Consider the following 23,595-nt stretch of genomic DNA (forward strand, 5'->3'; position numbering starts at 1 on the left):
TTATAAGTAATGTTATGTTTATTTTTCCTTTGATACATAGCCCTGCGAGGCGTAACAAGAACCTACATGTAGTAGGACCCAAACAGATATTGTATTGGAGATTGTATAAAAATAAAAGTTTAAAAAAAAAAAAAAAAAAAAAAGTGTGGTGTGCCTTCTAATTACCAAAAACCAATGGAAAAGCCATACATGTCTGCTATTTCTAAACAAAGGAGATCCCAGAGAAGCTTTTACAATCACTTGTGCCATGAGTGTACAAGCAAGTAGTATGTAAATAATTTCAGTGATAAACCCAAAGTTTGTGAAAAATGAACTTTTTTTTTTTTTTATAAGATCGCATTTGGCGGGGAATTAGTGGCATGAAATATACAAAAATGAGCCGACGTCACTGGATTTCAAACCTGTCCTCAGGCCTCCTAAACAGTCCAGGTTTTCTGGATAACCTTGGATGAGAGCAGGTAAAATAACCATGTTTACTAATCAGCTGATTATTTCACCTGTGCTCAAGTTCAGATATCCACAAAATGTGGCCTGAGGAGCGGTTTGAAAACAAGTGGCCTAGCTCAATACCTTGGTTTGTCTACTTAAAAAAATAACAAGGCTCTATTTCTGTTTAAATGGAGTGATAGCAACAATTCTTAAAAATAAATGATCCGGTGTTTTCCCAGTAGTGAAGGGGTTAAAGGGACACTGAACCCAAATTTCTTCTTTTGTGATTCATAGAGCATGCAATTTTAAGCAACTGTCTAATTTACTCCTATTATCAATGTTTCTTCGTTCTCTTGCTCTCTTTATTTGAAAAAGAAGGCATCTAAGCTTTTTTCTTGTTTCAAAACTCTGGACAGCAGTTTTTGATTGGTGGATTAATTTATCCACCAATCAGCAAGGACAACCTAGGTTGTTCACCAAAAATGGGCCGGCATCTAAACTTACATTCTTGCATTTCAAATAAAGATACCAAGAGAATAAAGAAAATTTTATAATAGGAGTAAATTAGAAAGTTTCTTAAAATGCCATGCTCTATCTGAATAACGAAATAAAAAATTTGGGTTCAGTGTCCCTTTAAGAGTAATATTTAAGGAGTGCATTCCCCAGTTTTGTTTTCTTAAGATATTTCATCCTTTCCTGTTGCAATATAACATTTAGTAGGCAATACAGGTGTAATTCCATTTCCTAATGGAATTACACCTGTAAGTGACTTCCTTATTCTGTCTCATTGTATTAGACAGTTATTTTGAGTCGCAATTCAGTTCTATAATATCAGGTGTCACAACTAATAAATGGCGGATACTGAGAACTTTGTAATATGTTTAGGCAATAAATAATTCATATGCACATCTATAAATTGTGCAAACACAACCAAAATTATTATTTTTTAAATATTGATATATATTGAGTCAAACCTTGACAAACTCTGAGAATGAAATGGCACTGTCTCCATCCTGATCTGCTTCCTGGATTGTGCGGTCAGCGATGCTTCCTAACTGCTCGTCTGATATGTTCACTCCAACCATCATGCGAAGGACCTGGAGAGAACAGCAGATAAGCTTAACTACAAATGGTATCAATCTCTACTGCATAACCTATATATGTAAAAGGCATGGGGTGAAAAGAACTGTACACTATTATTTAGCCTAGGTAAAGAACACTGAAAATCACCATGAAATGTGGCACAATGTTACCATATATGAATTTCAATAGCAGAAAATTCAGACATAACAGACATTCTTTGAAAGTTTTTTTCCCCCATTACACTATAATAATGGGCAAAATTTTAGTATTTCTAATATTTTATTTCTAATGGCTTCCAGACACTGCTTTATAGTTCCAAGAACACTCAGAGCATACTGACATATTTAATGGTCAAGACTCTTATTCATAGTGGCAAAAATCTGGATTACAAATATCACCGAAATTCAGAGACCATAGTTTTTTGCTTTGAAATTTAAATCTTTTTTGAAGCAGTGATTGTGTTGACGGGAGCTAAGTACCTTACCTGCAATAGCTCATCCCTGGATATCTTGTCATCTTTGTCCAGGTCATATAAACGGAAAGCAACTACAAAAGAGTAGAAGATTTCCATTAACTAAATTTCATGAGTAAAAAGAAAGTGAAATAGAAGCATAGTTCCATAAAAACATAAATGTATATCTTACCTGAAAAATGAATTTCTTTCATGGTAGTGAGAGTCCACGATCTGTTACATATGGGATATACATTCCTACCATGAGGAGGCAAAGTTTCCTAAACTCAAAAAGCCTATAAACCCCCTCCCACCTCACAGATACCTCAAGTTTAAAGTATAGCCAATCCGTGAGGTGCAAGAGCCCAAAAATTAGGAGCAGGGAAAAAGAGGTGCTAAAAAATTTTTAGCCCCATAAGGGTGTGGGCTTGTGGACGCTCACCACCATTAAAGAAATTAATTTATCAGGTAAGAATATAAATTAGGTTTTCTTTTATATAACTGGCGAGAGTCCACAACCGGTTACATATGGGAACCAATACCAAAGCTGTGTAAGTCCACAAGTAACAATAAAAGGGAGGGATTGAGAAGAGAAAAAAACAAAAACAAAAAAAGAGAAAAAAAACCCCAAACAAACAGTGTTTCTCGCTGAGAAATTAAATCCACAAATATTGCTTGTGACAAACTCAAAATATTCAGATAGGTTAATACAAGTGTTATCCGTCTCTACTCTGTTAAAGAAAAAAAAATGTATGGACACTGAATTTGTTCGAAGAAACAAGGAAAGGACTGAGCTAGTTCCAAGATATCATTCAGGTAATAATTTTGTTTGGAGAAAGAATTGCAATACCCTGAGCTCGGTTATAGACAAAGGGTTACCCAGAACCTTGATATTATTCTTTTCAAGTACTGACCAGGTCTGGCCCTGCTTAACTTTCGAGATCAGATGGGATCAGGTGCATTCACAGCAGTGTGGCGGTAGGCTGGAGTTGTAGCTAGATTTTTTTCCAGTAAAGTGATTCCCAAAAAACTAATGTTTTGAATAAATTAGATTAGGAAGGCAAGCATCCTTTAATCTAATAGTGACATAAACTGACCTTGCTTAAGATAGAATAGTTCTGAATGTTTCATTCTGAAAGATTAAATTCTTAGGAACTGTTTGGAGTTCAAGATCCAAAATTGGTCTGAAGGTGTCTTCCTTCTTTGGAAGAATGAAGAGATTTGATTAAAATCCCATTCCCTGTTCTTGGATTGAATTGGAATACGTATTCCCATATCTCAACAGAAGCCAAGATTAAAGAGCCCTGAAATTTTGACAGTTTGAAGAACGTAATGGATAGGGGAAAAAACATAAAATTTATGCTTACCTGATAAATTTATTTCTCTTGTGGTGTATCCAGTCCACGGATCATCCATTACTTGTGGGATATTCTCCTTCCCAACAGGAAGTTGCAAGAGGATCACCCACAGCAGAGCTGCTATATAGCTCCTCCCCTAACTGCCATATCCAGTCATTCGACCGAAAACGAGAAGAAAGGAGAAACCATAGGGTGCAGTGGTAACTGTAGTTTAAAATTAAAAAATACCTGCCTTAAAATGACAGGGCGGGCCGTGGACTGGATACACCACAAGAGAAATAAATTTATCAGGTAAGCATAAATTATGTTTTCTCTTGTAAGGTGTATCCAGTCCACGGATCATCCATTACTTGTGGGATACCAATACCAAAGCTAAAGTACACGGATGAAGGGAGGGACAAGGCAGGTACTTAAACGGAAGGTACCACTGCCTGTAAAACCTTTCTCCCAAAAATAGCCTCCGAAGAAGCAAAAGTATCAAATTTGTAGAATTTTGAAAAAGTATGAAGCGAAGACCAAGTCGCCGCCTTGCAAATCTGTTCAACAGAAGCCTCATATTTAAAGGCCCATGTGGAAGCCACAGCTCTAGTAGAATGAGCTATAATCCTTTCTGGAGGCTGCTGGCCAGCAGTCTCATAGGCTAAGCGGATTATGCTTCTTAGCCAAAAAGAAAGAGAGGTTGCCGAAGCCTTTTGACCTCTCCTCTGTCCAGAGAAGACAACAAACAAAGCAGATGTTTGACGAAAATCTTTAGTCGCTTGTAAGTAAAACTTTAAAGCACAAACCATGTCCAGATTATGTATTAGACGTTCCTTCTTTGAAGAAGGATTAGGACACAAAGACGGAACAACAATCTCTTGATTGATATTCTTATTAGATACCACCTTAGGTAAAAACCCAGGTTTGGTACGCAGAACTACCTTATCTGCATGGAAGATCAGATAAGGAGAATCACATTGTAAGGCAGATAACTCGGAAACTCTTCGAGCCGAGGAAATAGCTACCAAAAAAAGAACTTTCCAAGATAAAAGTTTGATATCTATGGAATGAAGAGGTTCAAACGGAACCCCCTGAAGAACTTTAAGAACCAAATTTAAGCTCCAAGGTGGAGCAACAGGTTTAAACACAGGCTTGATTCTAACTAAAGCCTGACAAAATGCCTCAACGTCTGGGACATCCGCCAGACGCTTGTGCAAAAGAATAGATAGGATTGTCAGGGACAGATTTCTGCACTTTCTCCAATCCTTCTTGGAAAAAAGATAATATCCTGGGAATCCTGACCTTACTCCATGAGTAAACCTTGGATTCACACCAATAAAGAAATTTACGCCATATCTTATGATAGATCTTCCTGGCGACAGGCTTTCGTGCCTGAATTAAGGTATCAATGACTGACTCGGAGAAACCACGCTTTGATAAAATCAAGCGTTCAATCTCCAGGCAGTCAGCCTCAGAGAAATTAGATTTGGATGGTTGAAAGGACCTTGAAGTAGAAGGTCCTGTCTCAGCGGCAGAGTCCATGGTGGAAAGGATGACATGTCCACCAGATCTGCATACCAAGTCCTGCGTGGCCACGCAGGCGCTATCAAGATCACTGATGCTCTCTCCTGCTTGCAATCAGACGAGGGAGCAGAGGAAACGGTGGAAACACACAAGCCAGGTTGAAGGACCAATGCGCTGCTAGAGCATCTATCAGCATTGCCTTGGGGTACCTGGACCTGGATCCGTAACAAGGAAGCTTGGCGTTCTGTCGAGACGCCATGAGATCCAGTTCTGGTTTGCCCCAACGATGAATCAATTGTGCAAACACCTCCGGATGGAGTTCCCACTCCACCGGATGAAAAGTCTGACGACTTAGAAAATCTGCCTCCCAGTTCTCTACACCTGGGATATGGATAGCTGATAGGTGGCAAGAGTGAATCTCTGCCCAGCGAATTATCTTCGAGACTTCTAACATCGCTAGGGAACTCAATGTTCCCCCTTGATGGTTGATGTAAGACACAGTCGTGATGTTGTCCGACTGAAATCTGATAAACCTCAGAGTTGCTAACTGAGGCCAAGCCTGAAGAGCATTGAATATCGCTCTCAGTTCCAGAATGTTTATTGGAAGGAGTGTCTCCTCCTGAGTCCACGATCCCTGAGCCTTCAGGGAGTTCCAGACTGCACCCCAACCTAGAAGGCTGGCATCTGTTGTTACAATTGTCCAATCTGGCCTGCGAAATGTCATACCTTTGGACAGATGGACCCGAGATAGCCACCAGAGAAGAGAATCCCTGGTCTCTTGATCCAGATTTCGTAGAGGGGACAAATCTGTGTAATCCCCATTCCACTGACTGAGCATGCAGAGTTGCAGCGGTCTGAGATGTAGGCGTGCAAATGGCACTATGTCCATTGCCGCTACCATTAAGCCGATTACTTCCATGCACTGAGCCACCGAAGGGCGAGGAATGGAATAAAAAACACGGCAAGAATTTAGAAGTTTTGATAACCTGGACTCAGTCAGGTAAATTTTCATTTCTACAGAATCTATCAGAGTCCCTAGGAAGGAAACTCTTGTGAGGGGGGGATAGAGAACTCTTTTCCTCGTTCACCTTCCACCCATGCGACCTCAGAAATGCCAACACTATGTCCGTATGAGACTTGGCAATTTGGAAGTTTGACGCCTGAATCAGGATGTCGTCTAAATAAGGGGCCACTGCTATGCCCCGCGGCCTTAGGACCACCAGAAGCGACCCCAGAAACTTCGTAAAAATTCTTGGGGCTGTAGCTAACCCAAAGGGAAGAGCTACAAACTGGTAATGCCTGTCTAGGAAGGCAAACCTGAGAAACCGATGATGATCTTTGTGTATCTGAATGTGAAGATAGGCATCCTTTAAATCCACTGTAGTCATGAATTGACCCTCCTGGATCATAGGTAGGATGGTACGAAAAGTCTCCATCTTGAATGATGGAACTCTGAGGAATTTGTTTAAGATCTTTAGATCCAAAATTGGTCTGAAGGTTCCCTCTTTTTTCGGAACCACAAACAGATTTGAGTAAAATCCCTGTCCCTGTTCCTCCTTTGGAACTGGATGGATCACTCCCATAACTAGGAGGTCTTGTACACAGTGTAAGAATGCCTCTCTATTTATCTGGTTTGCAGATAATTGTGAAAGGTGAAATCTCCCTTTTGGGGGGGGGGGGGGAAGCCTTGAAGTCCAGAAGATATCCCTGGGATATAATTTCCAACGCCAAGAGATCCTCGACATCTCTTGCCCACGCCTGGGCGAAGAGCGAAAGTCTGCCCCCTACTAGATCCGTTACCGGATAGGGGGCCGTTCCTTCATGCTGTCTTAGAGGCAGCAGCAGGCTTTTTGGCCTGCTTACCTTTGTTCCAGGCCTGGTTAGGTCTCCAGACCGTCTTGGACTGATCAAAAGTTCCCTCTTGTTTTGCATTAGAGGAAGTTGATGCCTTGCCTTGAAGTTTCGAAAGGCACGAAAATTAGACTTTTTGGCCCTTGATTTGGACCTATCCTGAGGAAGGGCATGACCTTTTCCTCCAGTGATATCAGCAATAATCTCCTTCAAACCAGGCCCAAATAGGGTCTGCCCCTTGAAGGGAATGTTAAGCAGCTTAGACTTTGAAGTAACGTCAGCTGACCATGATTTAAGCCATAGCGCTCTGCGCGCCTGGATAGCAAAACCAGAATTCTTAGCTGTTAGTTTAGTCAAATGAACAATGGCATCAGAAACAAAAGAATTGGCTAGCTTAAGTGCTGTAAGCTTGTCAAGTATGTCATCCAATGGAGTCGCTACCTGTAAAGCCTCTTCCAGAGACTCAAACCAGAACACCGCAGCAGTAGTGACAGGAGCAATGCATGCAAGGGGCTGTAGGATAAAACCTTGTTGAATAAACATTTTCTTAAGGTAACCCTCTAACTTTTTATCCATTGGATCTAAGAAAGCACAATAGTACGCTTTGCTAGAGTAGAAACTGCTCCCTCCACCTTAGGAACTGTCTGCCATAAGTCCTGTGTGGTGGCGTCTATTGGAAACATTTTTCTAAAAATAGGAGGGGGAGAGAACGGCACACCTGGTCTATCCCATTCCTTAGTAATAATTTCTGTAAATATAGTATTTATCCAGTCTACACAATTTCTCTGGCACTGCAATTGTATCACAGTCATTCAGAGCAGCTAAAACCTCCCTGAGTAACACGCGGAGGTGTTCAAGCTTAAATTTAAATGTAGAAATATCATAATCAGGTTGCATCATCTTCCCTGAGTCAGAAACATCACCCACAGAAAGGAAAGAAGCTGTCCTTCTTCAGCTTCTGCATATTGTGAGGCAGTATCAGACATAGCTTTTAAAGCGTCAGTATGCTCTGTATTTCGTCTAACTCCAGAGCTATCTCGCTTTCCTCTAAATTCAGGTAGTCTGGCTAATACCGCTGACAGTGTATTCTCCATGACTGCCGACATGTCTTGTAAAGTAAATGCTATGGGCGCCCTAGATGTGCTTGGCGTCATTTGAGCGTGAGTCCCTTGAGCGGGAGTCAAAGGATCTGACACGTGGGGAGAGTTAGTCGGCATAACTTCCCCCTCGTCAGATTCCTCTGGTGATAAATTTTTTAAAGACAGAATATGATCTTTATTGCTTAAAGTGAAATCAGTACATTTGGTACACATTCTAAGAGGGGGTTCCACCATGGCTTTTAAACATAATGAACAAGGAGTTTCCTCTATGTCAGACATGTTTATACAGACTAGCAATGAGACTAGCAAGCTTGGAAAACACTTTAAATCAAGTTAACAAGCAAATATAAGAAACGGATAATATTAACCAAAGTGTGATAAATCAGTTGCGCCTAAAAACAACAAATACAAATAATATATCTGACAAAAAAAAAAATGTGTACAAAAGAATATGTGCAATAAAACATATATAAGTGCATAAACACAATGATATGATGCCCACACGCTAGATTGTGTGAGGTGAAACTCACAAACAATGATATCAATCAAACCAAAAACCTGGTGTGTGAACACAAAAGTCCAAAGTTCAAATAATGAAGGTGTGGCGGCAAAAACTTCTTCCAAAAGTTGAAGGCAATTCAAACGAAGCAAATCTGTATAGAACACAAAAAAGAAGAAGGCGCCAACATAGTGTGAATCTGTATTGAAAGTTGTTCACTCCCCACACATAAATTGTACTTACAAGAAGTCAGGCACTTGAGAAGTGCTACAACGGCTTTCTGGAGCATTAACAGCTGTCCAGGTAGCTGCTCTCTCGTAGTAAAGATGTAATCCTTGATGCTGCGTACGATCTGCAGGTATTTTGCAGCTTGACCCCTTTAGCCGGCTACTTTCTCTCGTAATATTCGTGATAGGAGAGAAGCCCAAACCAGGTGGGCTAGCAGCTATATTCGAATGCCAAGTATTGTAAAATTATCACACATATAAAATATCACTCCAGCCGTGATAAAGATATAGTTAAAAACAAATGTTTATTTAGTAAACATGTAATCACAACGCGTTTCCCGGTCTACCTTGACCGCTTCCTCAGGTGAATAAACTATATCTAAAATACACAGCTTATATTTGCTTGACTCGGCGTTCAAGCCGAAACAGAGCGCATGCGTGAAGGAGTATGCAGTACCCAGAGTCAAAGGGGGTGTGTATCAGCGCCTAAGTGATTGGTTGTCGACCGAAAAATCGAACCAACCAAAGGGAGATATAGTAACACACCTCTATAGTGTGTGTAAGGTTATACCAAATAATTTCATGATCTACAAGTCACTGCCGATAGCGTAATTCAATGACCACCAAGCGCAATATATTGTGTTAAGTGAAAGTATCAAATCGCTAATGTGTAATACGTATAAAAGGTAACAAAAGATACTGTTGGCGGCGATACGATACAAAATTCTTATATGCATACGTACAACCCCCAAATTGGGATACTACTCCTTCATGCATTTACAAAAAGAAGAAAGCAATGCTATACCATATACCAGCTCAAATGGCTAATATCACAATGAACTAAAATATACAGGATATAGAATATATATAAAATATACTACCCCTCATACATAAAATAAAAATACAAAGTAACTCTTGTATTCAGTAAATTATAAAAAAATGCAAAAAAATACATATTCATAAAAATAATAAAATAATATATACATAAAATATAATCAACGGGTTAGGTGTTCACATCTATGTACGGTTCTAATGAGCCATGATGTCTCAACAACTATCCCTCCTAATATAGAGCTATCCAATTCAGATTCTCATATCGAAAACTCTAAGGGTGAAATGTTGTTACAATACCTAGACCCAGTCGAATGTTGTTACAATACCTAGGCCAATTAGATGGTAATGATGAAACTAAAAATTAAAAATAGCTACTAACTAATAAATTATTGGACTACAACTTAATTGAATGCCGCCATGTCAAGATTCTCATTTAGACCATATGGATTCAAAGTTTTTAATTTCCAGATCCAATATGTCTCCCTTTGTCTTAGATCAATTAGTCTATTTCTGCCCCATTTAGAAGAGATTTGTTCAATAGGAAAAATACTATACAAATCTGTCTGCCCATCATGACAACAAACTCCATGTCTAGAGACACTATGTTTAGTACAGGACTTTTTCACGTTTCTCATGTGTTCCCCCCATCTTTTTTTCAGGGGTCTAGAAGTTCTCCCTATGTACTGTAGGCCACATTTGCACTCCAGTAGATATATTACAAAAGAGGAATCACATGAAAAACGAGTCTTTATCTCAAATTCTTCCTTTGTGGAAAAAGACCTGAACTTCAACTTTTCCCCCTTCGTAAATTCACATAACCCACAGTTAGCTCTGTTACATTTATAGAACCCTTTCTTATTAGACAGCCAATCTTTCGTCTTATGTTCTATATTTTTTCCAAATTTCCTCATCACTATTTTACTAGGGGCAAGTTTATTTTTAAGTGAAGGTGCTCTTTTAAAAGTACATATAGGGTTTTCATCTAAAATGTTTCTTAATACCGGATCGTTCAATAGAATGTTCCAATGTTTGCGAACAATTCTCTTAATTTTATCATGGTTTGAGGTATATTTAGTTATAAATCTCAGATTTTTATTTTTATTGATTTTGTTCTTATTAGTGCCTATTTCATCTAACTTGTTGCACTCTAGATTCTCCTTCTCTTTTGGAGTTTTAAAAAATTCAGATCTATCTTTATTTCTAGCCTTCAAAAAACTCTCCTCTACTAGATCCCTAGGATAATTTCTTTCAAATAATCTACTTTTTAGGATTCCTGCTTGTTCGTCATAAAGAGTTAAATTTGTACAGTTTATACGGATTCTAGAGAACTGATTGTATGGAATATTTCTCTTCCATGCCTTATAATGATTGCTTTTATAATTCAAGTAACTATTTGTATCCACTGTTTTAAAGTGGGTTTTGGTCAAAATATGACCTACTTGGTCCCAATATAATACCAAGTCCAAAAATTCAATATGATCTGTATTAATATTATGAGTGAACTTAAGTCCCATATTATTTTCATTAAGTGATTTAATAAAGTCTAAGGCATAATCCTCTGAACCTTCCCAAATAAAAATAAGGTCATCTATAAAACGGCCATAGAACACCAGACTTGCCCCCAGGGGGGAGTTGTAAATGTATCTTTCTTCAAATACCCCCATAAATAAATTAGCAAAACTGGGGGCAAATCTGGTGCCCATGGCCGTTCCCTTAATCTGTAAAAAAAATTGTTCCTGATAAACAAAATAATTATGTTTCAACACAAATGAAATTGCTTCTAACAAAAATAATCTCTGTTTGGTGGGTAAAAATTGATCTCTCTTCAAAAAAACATCTATAGCTTCTATGCCCAGATGGTGCTCTATGTTTGAATAAAGAGCTGTCACATCACAAGTGAACCAAATGAGCTTGCGCTCAGCCTTTTCTATTTTCGATAACTTGGCTATTAGGTCCGGGGTATCTTTGATATATGATGGAAGCCCCTTCACTATTTTTTTTAAAAAATGATCAATATATTCGGATAAGTTGCAAGTAAGACTCCCTATGCCCGAAATAATGGGCCTACCAGGTGGATTATTGGTGCATTTGTGTATTTTCGGGAGGTGATAATAATATGCTAGATTTGGTGACATAGGGACCAGATATTCTTTCTCATTTTTGGTTAAGATCCCCTCTAGAAAACCTTTGTCTACCATTTTAATTAGATGGGTGGTATATGTTTTGGTAGGATTATATGTAAGCTTTTTATAATAATTTTGATCTAGAAGGATCCTATTTGCTTCCTGTAAATAATCTGACATATTTTGCAGAACAACCCCTCCTCCTTTATCAGCCTGCCTGATCACCAAGTTGTCATTCTTGGCTAATCTTGACAAAGCTTTAATCTCATATAGATTCAGATTGGGGTTCCCCACCTTCTTCTCTAGTGCACCAAACTCCTCTAGAACAAGATTTTGAAATAGAGAAATATATGGACTGGTAACTGGCGGATTAAAATTAGATCTTAACATTAAATTGGAATGGATATAGTCGTCAAATAAAACATTACATAACTCTTCTGGTTCATGATATACTATACCATCAGTTGGTCTTTCTGGCATATCATCAGTAATGATAGCAGATTGTGTTGTACTGTTAATTTTCTTATCACAAAAATACTTTTGCATAGACAGTTTTCTTACAAACCGATTAAGATCCACAAACAGTTCGAACAAATTATGTTCGTTAGAAGGACAAAAAGAAAGGCCCCTATTTAATACGCAGATTTCTTCATTTGTGAGGTTGTGACTCGAGAGATTGAAGATACCTTCTTTCATTCTCTCAAGTCTCTTCTTTTTGGCAGATTTACCTCTGCCTCTCCTGCCACGCTTGCGTATGATCTTTTTTGTGGTGTAAAAGTTCTTATATTTTCTACCCTTGGGGGAGCTCTCTCTAACTGCTTTAGACGTATAGGCATGTGTCTCTGATGTGTTATATGAGGACCTTGCTCTCTGTTTGACTGAAAATCCTGTGAATTTTGTGATCTCCAATCCGATTTTTTATTTTCCCAATTATACTGATCAGGATAATGTTGTTTATTTCTATTTTGTGATGACATCCTGTAATATTCATCATTCCTGTGGCTATACTCTCCAAATTGATTATATCTATTGTTAAAAGAATTTCTTGGTGAATAATGGTTACTATTAAGTCTCCTATTGTTAGAATAACCACCCTGATTGACATGGTTATTTTTATCTCTCCATGTATCAAAATTATTCCTAGAGGGACCTGGCGATTGATAGTCCGGCCTCAAATTCTGATTACTCCCCACATTTTTCTTTTTATCTTTAGGTTTTTTGTAATTAATATAAGAAACGGTACTGTGCCTTTAAGAGAACCAAATTTTGTCAGAATTTGAAAAACAGTGAAAAAAGGCAGTAAATCAAACAAAATGTTTACAGTGTGTATAATAAGCTAACAGAGCATTGCACCCACTTGCAAATGGATGATTAACCCCTTAGTTCAAAAAAACGATATAAATGTTTTTTTTAACAGTCACACCAACTGCCACAGCCTTGCTGTGGGCCTACCTTCCCCAACAAACGATTTTGGAAAGCCTAAGAGCCCTTTAGAGATGTCCTATAGCATTCAGGGGACTCCTGGGAGGAAGCTGGATGTCTCAGTCTGTAAAAGTTAATGCGCAAAAAAAGCGCTAAATTAGGCCCCTCCCACTCATAGTAACACAGTGGAAAGCCTCTGGTTTTTAAGCCAGCCATGTGGAAAAAACTAGGCCCCAATAAAGTTTTATCACCAAAGTATATATAAAAACGTTTAAACATGCCAGCAAATGTTTTATATTGTAAATATAAAAGAGTATTACCTCAGAAAGTAAGCATGATACCAGTCGCTATTAAATCACTGTATTCAGGCTTACCTTACATAAATTTGGTATCAGCAGCATTTTCTAGCATTCACATCTTCTAGAAAAATCTTAACTGCACATACCTCATAGCAGGATAACCTGCACGCTATTCCCCCGCTGAAGTTACTTCTCTCTTCAGTCATGTGTGAGAACAGCAATGGATCTTAGTTAAAACCTGCTAAGATCATAGAAATCACAGGCAGATTCTTCTATCTTTCTGCCTGGGACAAAATAGTACAACTACGGTACCATTTAAAAATAACAAACTTTTGATTGAAGCAAGATAACAGCTACATTTCACCACTTTCCTCTTACTACCTCCATGCTTGTTGAGAGTTGCAAGAGAATGACTGGATATGGCAGTTAGGGGAGGAGCTATATAGCAGCTCCGCTGTGGGTGATCCTCTTGCAACTTCCTGTTGGGAAGGAGAATATCCCACAAGTAATGGATGATCCGTGGACTGGATACACCTTACAAGAGAAAAACAAACTCTTTTGGAGGCCTTGTTCTTAATAAGGGACAGTCTAGTCCAAAATAAACTTTCATAATTCAGATAAGGCATGATTAGAGGCCGCCTCTTATCTGAATGCATTTTGACAGTATTTCACCACTAGAGGATGTTATTTATATGACACACAAACTAACACTGTGCTCACGCACGTGGAGTTACCTAGGAGTCAGCAATGATTGGCTAAAAGTCTGTCAAAAGAACTGAAATAAGGGGGCAGTTTGCAGAATCTTAGCTACAAGGTTATCATAGAGGTAAAAAGTGTATTAATATAACTGTTGGTTATGCAAAACTATGGAATGGATAATAAAAAGGGATTATCTATCTTTTAAAACAATAACAATTCTGGTGTAGACTGTCCCTTTAAGTCAATTCAATATTCTTGTGAATAGTTTTGAACCCAGAGCTGTGGGACAGACTGAACCCAAGCCTCCTGTTAAAAACTGCCCTCTTTAAGTAGCTTTACAGATAGTTAATGCAGGTAATACCAGTATCCATTCGGACTTGTTCAGTCTAGTTTTGTAAACTAACTTTTGAAGGCACTATCAAGGTGCAAGTACCTTCAGCTGGATTCAATTTCTAAACCCGACTGCTTGCTAGGTAGCTGAGCTAATCTTTGGGTTACTACAGCTGGCTTGGAAAAAAAAAAGTGTGCCAAAATACATTTGTGTACAAAACAAGGGTATAGTGATATTCTGTACCAGGGTCATATATACATAATATATAGCTAAACTATTAAAATTAAAAGTGCCCACAATATGGCTACATATGTGTCTATATATAAATTTAAAATACTTACCAATAGACACTCGTCCAATAATCATCATTGAGTAGCAGACAGCCAAACCATTACTGAAACATATCAGCAGAGGTAATGGAATAGAAGTATAACGTTGATCTGTAAAAGGGAGGCAGAAGACGAGTCCCTGCGTCCGAATTTACAAAGAGCCCATGAATGATTTCTCATGAGGCTAAAACATTGTATCATAAGGCAGTACTCCAAACACATTCCTCTGAAAAGCACTGTACTCTGAGGGGAACTGGGCTTCAATATGTTTTGAAGTGGCATTAACTGAAGAAAAAATAAAAAAAATAAAAATCAAGCACATTGTTATGCTTCAACCACCTCCAATGAAGGCAAAGTAAAAACTGAATTATGTGTGAGGTGGGAGGGGTTTTATAGGCTTTTTGAGATTGGGAAACTTTGCCTCCTCCTGGTAGGAATGTATAACCCATATGTATCAGGTCATGGGCACTCATCACCAATATGAAAGAAAGAATAATAATTTCTTGATAAATGTTGGTTTACTAAGCCAAAAAGAGTCAATTAATTAATAGCAAGCAATGACAGGAAGTAGACAACAGAATTTATGTTTACCTGATAAATTTCTTTCTCCAACGGTGTGTCCGGTCCACGGCGTCATCCTTACTTGTGGGGATATTCTCTTCCCCAACAGGAAATGGCAAAGAGCCCAGCAAAGCTGGTCACATGATCCCTCCTAGGCTCCGCCTACCCCAGTCATTCGACCGACGTTAAGGAGGAATATTTGCATAGGAGAAACCATATGGTACCGTGGTGACTGTAGTTAAAGAAAATAAAATATCAGACCTGATTAAAAAAACCAGGGCGGGCCGTGGACCGGACACACCGTTGGAGAACGAAATTTATCAGGTAAACATAAATTCTGTTTTCTCCAACATAGGTGTGTCCGGTCCACGGCGTCATCCTTACTTGTGGGAACCAATACCAAAGCTTTAGGACACGGATGAAGGGAGGGAGCAAATCAGGTCACCTAAATGGAAGGCACCACGGCTTGCAAAACCTTTCTCCCAAAAATAGCCTCAGAAGAAGCAAAAGTATCAAACTTGTAAAATTTGGTAAAAGTGTGCAGTGAAGACCAAGTCGCTGCCCTACATATCTGATCAACAGAAGCCTCGTTCTTGAAGGCCCATGTGGAAGCCACAGCCCTAGTGGAATGAGCTGTGATTCTTTCGGGAGGCTGCCGTCCGGCAGTCTCGTAAGCCAATCTGATGATGCTTTTAATCCAAAAAGAGAGAGAGGTAGAAGTTGCTTTTTGACCTCTCCTTTTACCTGAATAAACAACAAACAAGGAAGATGTTTGTCTAAAATCCTTTGTAGCATCTAAATAGAATTTTAGAGCGCGAACAACATCCAAATTGTGCAACAAACGTTCCTTCTTTGAAACTGGTTTTGGACACAGAGAAGGTACGATAATCTCCTGGTTAATGTTTTTGTTAGAAACAACTTTTGGAAGAAAACCAGGTTTAGTACGTAAAACCACCTTATCTGCATGGAACACCAGATAAGGAGGAGAACACTGCAGAGCAGATAATTCTGAGACTCTTCTAGCAGAAGAAATCGCAACTAAAAACAAAACTTTCCAAGATAATAACTTAATATCAACGGAATGTAAGGGTTCAAACGGAACCCCCTGAAGAACTGAAAGAACTAAATTGAGACTCCAAGGAGGAGTCAAAGGTTTGTAAACAGGCTTGATTCTAACCAGAGCCTGAACAAAGGCTTGAACATCTGGCACAGCTGCCAGCTTTTTGTGAAGTAATACCGACAAGGCAGAAATCTGTCCCTTCAGGGAACTTGCAGATAATCCTTTTTCCAATCCTTCTTGAAGGAAGGATAGAATCCTAGGAATCTTAACCTTGTCCCAAGGGAATCCTTTAGATTCACACCAACAGATATATTTTTTCCAAATTTTGTGGTAAATCTTTCTAGTCACAGGCTTTCTGGCCTGAACAAGAGTATCGATAACAGAATCTGAGAATCCTCGCTTCGATAAAATCAAGCGTTCAATCTCCAAGCAGTCAGCTGGAGTGAAACCAGATTCGGATGTTCGAACGGACCCTGAACAAGAAGGTCTCGTCTCAAAGGTAGCTTCCAAGGTGGAGCCGATGACATATTCACCAGATCTGCATACCAAGTCCTGCGTGGCCACGCAGGAGCTATCAATATCACCGACGCCCTCTCCTGCTTGATCCTGGCTATCAGCCTGGGGATGAGAGGAAATGGCGGGAACACATAAGCTAGTTTGAAGGTCCAAGGTGCTACTAGTGCATCCACTAGAGCCGCCTTGGGATCCCTGGATCTGGCCCCGTAGCAAGGAACTTTGAAGTTCTGACGAGAGGCCATCAGATCCATGTCTGGAATGCCCCACAGGTGAGTGACTTGGGCAAAGATTTCCGGATGGAGTTCCCACTCCCCCGGATGCAATGTCTGCCGACTCAGAAAATCCGCTTCCCAATTTTCCACTCCTGGGATGTGGATAGCAGACAGGTGGCAGGAGTGAGACTCCGCCCAAAGAATAATTTTGGTTACTTCTTCCATCGCTAGGGAACTCCTTGTTCCCCCCTGATGGTTGATGTACGCAACAGTCGTCATGTTGTCTGATTGAAACCGTATGAACCTGGTCCTCGCAAGCTGGGGCCAGGCCTGGAGAGCATTGAATATCGCTCTCAGTTCCAGAATATTTATCGGTAGAAGAGATTCTTCCCGAGACCAAAGACCCTGAGCTTTCAGGGATCCCCAGACCGCGCCCCAGCCTATCAGACTGGCGTCGGTCGTGACAATGACCCACTCTGGTCTGTGGAACATCATCCCTTGAGACAGATTGTCCAGGGACAGCCACCAACGGAGTGAGTCTCTGGTCCTCTGATTTACTTGTATCTTCGGAGACAAGTCTGTATAGTCCCCATTCCACTGACTGAGCATGCACAGTTGTAATGGTCTTAGATGAATGCGCGCAAAAGGAACTATGTCCATCGCCGCCACCATCAACCCGATCACTTCCATGCACTGAGCTATGGAAGGAAGAGGAACGGAATGAAGTATCCGACAAGAGTCCAGAAGCTTTGTTTTTCTGGCCTCTATTAGAAAGATCCTCATTTCTAAGGAGTCTATAATTGTTCCCAAGAAGGGAACCCTTGTTGACGGGGATAGAGAACTCTTTTCCACGTTCACTTTCCAGCCGTGAGATCTGAGAAAGGCCAGGACAATGTCCGTGTGAGCCTTTGCTTGAGGAAGGGACGACGCTTGAATCAGAATGTCGTCCAGGTAAGGTACTACTGCAATGCCCCTTGGTCTTAGCACCGCTAGAAGGGACCCTAGTACCTTTGTGAAAATCCTTGGAGCAGTGGCTAATCCGAAAGGAAGCGCCACGAACTGGTAATGTTTGTCCAGGAATGCAAACCTTAGGAACCGATGATGTTCCTTGTGGATAGGAATATGTAGATACGCATCCTTTAAATCCACCGTGGTCATGAATTGACCTTCCTGGATGGAAGGAAGGATAGTCCGAATGGTTTCCATCTTGAACGATGGGACCTTGAGAAATTTGTTTAAGATCTTGAGATCTAGGATTGGTCTGAACGTTCCCTCTTTTTTGGGAACTATGAACAGATTGGAGTAGAACCCCATCCCTAGTTCTCTTAATGGAACAGGATGAATCACTCCCATTTTTAACAGGTCTTCTACACAATGTAAGAACGCCTGTCTTTTTATGTGGTCTGAAGACAACTGCGACCTGTGGAACCTCCCCCTTGGGGGAAGTCCCTTGAATTCCAGAAGATAACCCTGGGAGACTATTTCTAGCGCCCAAGGATCCAGAACATCTCTTGCCCAAGCCTGAGCGAAGAGAGAGAGTCTGCCCCCCACCAGATCCGGTCCCGGATCGGGGGCCAATATTTCATGCTGTCTTGGTAGCAGTGGCAGGTTTCTTGGCCTGCTTTCCCTTGTTCCAGCCTTGCATTGGTCTCCAAGCTGGCTTGGCCTGAGAAGTATTACCCTCTTGCTTAGAGGACGTAGCACCTTGGGCTGGTCCGTTTTTACGAAAGGGACGAAAATTAGGTCTATTTTTTGCCTTGAAAGGCCGATCCTGAGGAAGGGCGTGGCCCTTACCCCCAGTGATATCAGAGATAATCTCTTTCAAGTCAGGACCAAACAACGTTTTCCCCTTGAAAGGAATGTTTAGTAGCTTGTTCTTGGAAGACGCATCAGCCGACCAAGATTTCAACCAAAGCGCTCTGCGCGCCACAATAGCAAACCCAGAGTTCTTAGCCGCTAACTTAGCCAATTGCAAAGAGGCGTCTAGAGTGAAAGAATTAGCCAATTTGAGAGCATTGATTCTGTCCATAATCTCCTCATAAGGAGGAGAGTCACTATCGAGCACCTTAAGCAGTTCATCAAACCAGAAATATGCGGCAGTAGTGACAGGGACAATGCATGAAATGGGTTGTAGAAGGTAACCCTGCTGAACAAACATCTTTTTAAGCAAACCTTCTAATTTTTTATCCATAGGATCTTTGAAAGCACAACTATCCTCTATGGGAATAGTGGTGCGTTTGTTTAAAGTAGAAACCGCTCCCTCGACCTTGGGGACTGACTGCCATAAGTCCTTTCTGGGGTCGACCATAGGAAACAATTTTTTAAATATGGGGGGAGGGACGAAAGGAATACCGGGCCTTTCCCATTCTTTATTAACAATGTCCGCCACCCGCTTGGGTATAGGAAAAGCTTCTGGGAGCCCCGGCACCTCTAGGAACTTGTCCATTTTACATAGTTTCTCTGGGATGACTAAATTTTCACAATCATCCAGAGTGGATAATACCTCCTTAAGCAAAATGCGGAGATGTTCCAATTTAAATTTAAATGTAATCACATCAGATTCAGCCTGCTGAGAAATGTTCCCTAAATCAGTAATTTCTCCCTCAGACAAAACCTCCCTGGCCCCCTCAGATTGGGTTAGGGGCCCTTCAGAGATATTAATATCAGCGTCGTCATGCTCTTCAGTAACTAAAACAGAGCAGCCACGCTTACGCTGACAAGGGTTCATTTTGGCTAAAATGTTTTTGACAGAATTATCCATTACAGCCGTTAATTGTTGCATAGTAAGGAGTATTGGCGCGCTAGATGTACTAGGGGCCTCCTGAGTGGGCAAGACTCGTGTAGACGAAGGAGGGAATGATGCAGTACCATGCTTACTCCCCTCACTTGAGGAATCATCTTGGGCATCATTGTCATTATCACATAAATCACATTTATTTAAATGAATAGGAATTCTGGCTTCCCCACATTCAGAACACAGTCTATCTGGTAGTTCAGACATGTTAAACAGGCATAAACTTGATCAGAAAGTACAAAAAACGTTTTAAAATAAAACCGTTACTGTCACTTTAAATTTTAAACTGAACACACTTTATTACTGCAATTGCGAAAAAACATGAAGGAATTGTTCAAAATTCACCAAATTTTCACCACAGCGTCTTAAAGCCTTGAAAATATTGCACACCAATTTTGGAAGCTTTAACCCTTAAAATAACGGAACCGGAGCCGTTTTAAGCTTTAAACCCCTTTACAGTCCCTGGTATCTGCTTTGCTGAGACCCAACCAAACCCAAAGGGGAATACGATACCAAATGACGCCTTCAGAAGTCTTTTATAAGTATCAGAGCTCCTCTCACATGCGACTGCATGCCATGCCTCTCAAAAACAAGTGCGCAACACCGGCGCGAAAATGAGACTCTGCCTATGCTTTGGGAAAGCCCCTAAAGAATAAGGTGTCTAAAACAGTGCCTGCCGATATTATTATATCAAAATACCCAGATAAAATGATTCCTCAAGGCTAAATATGTGTTAATAATCAATCGATTTAGCCCAGAAAAAGTCTACGGTTTAAATAAGCCCTTGTGAAGCCCTTATTTACAATCGTAATAAACATGGCTTACCGGATCCCATAGGGAAAATGACAGCTTCCAGCATTACATCGTCTTGTTAGAATGTGTCATACCTCAAGCAGCAAGGGACTGCAAACTGTTCCCCCAACTGAAGTTAATTGCTCTCAACAGTCCTGTGTGGAACAGCCATGGATTTTAGTTACGGTTGCTAAAATCATTTTCCTCATACAAACAGAATTCTTCATCTCTTTTCTGTTTCTGAGTAAATAGTACGTACCAGCACTATTTAAAAATAACAAACTCTTGATTGAATAATGAAAAACTACAGTTAAACACTAAAAAACTCTAAGCCATCTCCGTGGAGATGTTGCCTGTACAACGGCAAAGAGAATGACTGGGGTAGGCGGAGCCTAGGAGGGATCATGTGACCAGCTTTGCTGGGCTCTTTGCCATTTCCTGTTGGGGAAGAGAATATCCCCACAAGTAAGGATGACGCCGTGGACCGGACACACCTATGTTGGAGAAAATACAGGCAGAAGTGTTAACACAAATAAAACCTTCTTACAAAGCAATTTGTTGTTTCTGCTGTTCAGGGGTTCTGGGTTGTTCACATCTTTGGGTTTTTCATTATCTTCAATGGGTCGGAAATGAGCCAATGTTCTCATAAAGCCTCGGAAATTAACTTGATCCTCTCTGCAGATGAGAGAAGTAAACAAAACATTAGTGATATTTAAGTAGGTTAAGGTTACACATGGTTGAATATAATACCTACTGCTATACTACAAATTTAGATAATTGCCAGAACATTTAAAAAAAATAATAAATAAAAAAAATCAAAAAAAAAAAAAAAAAAAAAAAAAAAAATCAGGGAAAATAATAAAAAAAAAACTAAGAAAAAACATAATTTATGTAAGAACTTACCTGATAAATTCATTTCTTTCATATTAGCAAGAGTCCATGAGCTAGTGACGTATGGGATATACATTCCTACCAGGAGGGGCAAAGTTTCCCAAACCTCAAAATGCCTATAAATACACCCCTCACCACACCCACAAATCAGTTTAACGAATAGCCAATAAGTGGGGTGATAAAAAAAGTGCGAAAGCATATAAAATAAGGAATTGGAATAGTTGTGCTTTATACAAAAAATCATAACCACCACAAAAAGGGTGGGCCTCATGGACTCTTGCTAATATGAAAGAAATGAATTTATCAGGTAAGTTCTTACATAAATTATGTTTTCTTTCATGTAATTAGCAAGAGTCCATGAGCTAGTGACGTATGGGATAATGACTACCCAAGATGTGGATCTTTCCACGCAAGAGTCACTAGAGAGGGAGGGATAAAATAAAGACAGCCAATTCCTGCTGAAAATAATCCACACCCAAAATAAAGTTTAATGAAAACATAAGCAGAAGATTCAAACTGAAACCGCTGCCTGAAGTACTTTTCTACCAAAAACTGCTTCAGAAGAAGAAAACACATCAAAATGGTAGAATTTAGTAAAAGTATGCAAAGAGGACCAAGTTGCTGCTTTGGAAATCTGATCAACCGAAGCCTCATTCCTAAACGCCCAGGAAGTAGAAACTGACCTAGTAGAATGAGCTGTAATCCTTTGAGGCGGAGTTTTACCCGACTCGACATAAGCATGGTGAATTAAGGATTTCAACCAAGATGCCAAAGAAAACATAATTTATGTAAGAACTTACCTGATAAATTCATTTCTTTCATATTAACAAGAGTCCATGAGCTAGTGACGTATGGGATATACATTCCTACCAGGAGGGGCAAAGTTTCCCAAACCTTAAAATGCCTATAAATACACCCCTCACCACACCCACAAATCAGTTTAACGAATAGCCAAGAAGTGGGGTGATAAGAAAAAAGTGCGAAGCATATAAAATAAGGAATTGGAATAATTGTGCTTTATACAAAAAAATCATAACCACCACAAAAAAGGGTGGGCCTCATGGACTCTTGTTAATATGAAAGAAATGAATTTATCAGGTAAGTTCTTACATAAATTATGTTTTCTTTCATGTAATTAACAAGAGTCCATGAGCTAGTGACGTATGGGATAATGACTACCCAAGATGTGGATCTTTCCACACAAGAGTCACTAGAGAGGGAGGGATAAAATAAAGACAGCCAATTCCTGCTGAAAATAATCCACACCCAAAATAAAGTTTAACAAAAAACATAAGCAGAAGATTCAAACTGAAACCGCTGCCTGAAGAACTTTTCTACCAAAAACTGCTTCAGAAGAAGAAAATACATCAAAATGGTAGAATTTAGTAAAAGTATGCAAAGAGGACCAAGTTGCTGCTTTGCAGATCTGGTCAACCGAAGCTTCATTCCTAAACGCCCAGGAAGTAGAAACTGACCTAGTAGAATGAGCTGTAATTCTTTGAGGCAGAATTTTACCCGACTCAACATAGGCAAGATGAATTAAAGATTTCAACCAAGATGCCAAAGAAATGGCAGAAGCTTTCTGGCCTTTCCTAGAACCGGAAAAGATAACAAATAGACTAGAAGTCTTACGGAAAGATTTCGTGGCTTCAACATAATATTTCAAAGCTCTAACAACATCCAAAGAATGCAATGATTTCTCCTTAGAATTCTTAGGATTAGGACATAATGAAGGAACCACAATTTCTCTACTAATGTTTTTGGAATTCACAACTTTAGGTAAAAATTCAAAAGAAGTTCGCAACACCGCCTTATCCTGATGAAAAATCAGAAAAGGAGACTCACACGAAAGAGCAGATAATTCAGAAACTCTTCTAGCAGAAGAGATGGCCAAAAGGAACAAAACTTTCCAAGAAAGTAATTTAATGTCCAATGAATGCATAGGTTCAAACGGAGGAGCTTGAAGAGCTCCCAAAACCAAATTCAAACTCCATGGAGGAGAAATTGACTTAATGACAGGTTTTATACGAACCAAAGCTTGTACAAAACAATGAATATCAGGAAGAATAGCAATCTTTCTGTGAAAAAGAACAGAAAGAGCGGAGATTTGTCCTTTCAAAGAACTCGCGGACAAACCCTTATCTAAACCATCCTGAAGAAACTGTAAAATTCTCGGTATTCTAAAAGAATGCCAAGAAAAATGATGAGAAAGACACCAAGAAATATAAGTC

At 39.7% G+C, this 23,595-nt stretch overlaps 1 protein-coding gene across 1 annotated transcript in view; it reads right to left on the reverse strand.

The window, feature by feature from the left end:
* CHP1 (calcineurin like EF-hand protein 1) overlaps positions 1–23,595 on the reverse strand; it is an 86,616-nt gene that overhangs the window by 12,436 nt on the left and 50,585 nt on the right. Inside the window, exons 4-6 of the mRNA XM_053697873.1 lie at positions 21,021–21,148; positions 1,997–2,058; positions 1,404–1,526 (exon numbers count right to left, since the gene is read on the reverse strand). Coding sequence (XP_053553848.1) covers positions 1,404–1,526; positions 1,997–2,058; positions 21,021–21,148 — 313 coding nt within the window. The remainder of the gene's footprint in view (positions 1–1,403; positions 1,527–1,996; positions 2,059–21,020; positions 21,149–23,595) is intronic.

This window comes from Bombina bombina, chromosome 1 (genome assembly GCF_027579735.1).
Source record: "Bombina bombina isolate aBomBom1 chromosome 1, aBomBom1.pri, whole genome shotgun sequence".
Lineage (NCBI taxonomy): Eukaryota > Metazoa > Chordata > Amphibia > Anura > Bombinatoridae > Bombina > Bombina bombina.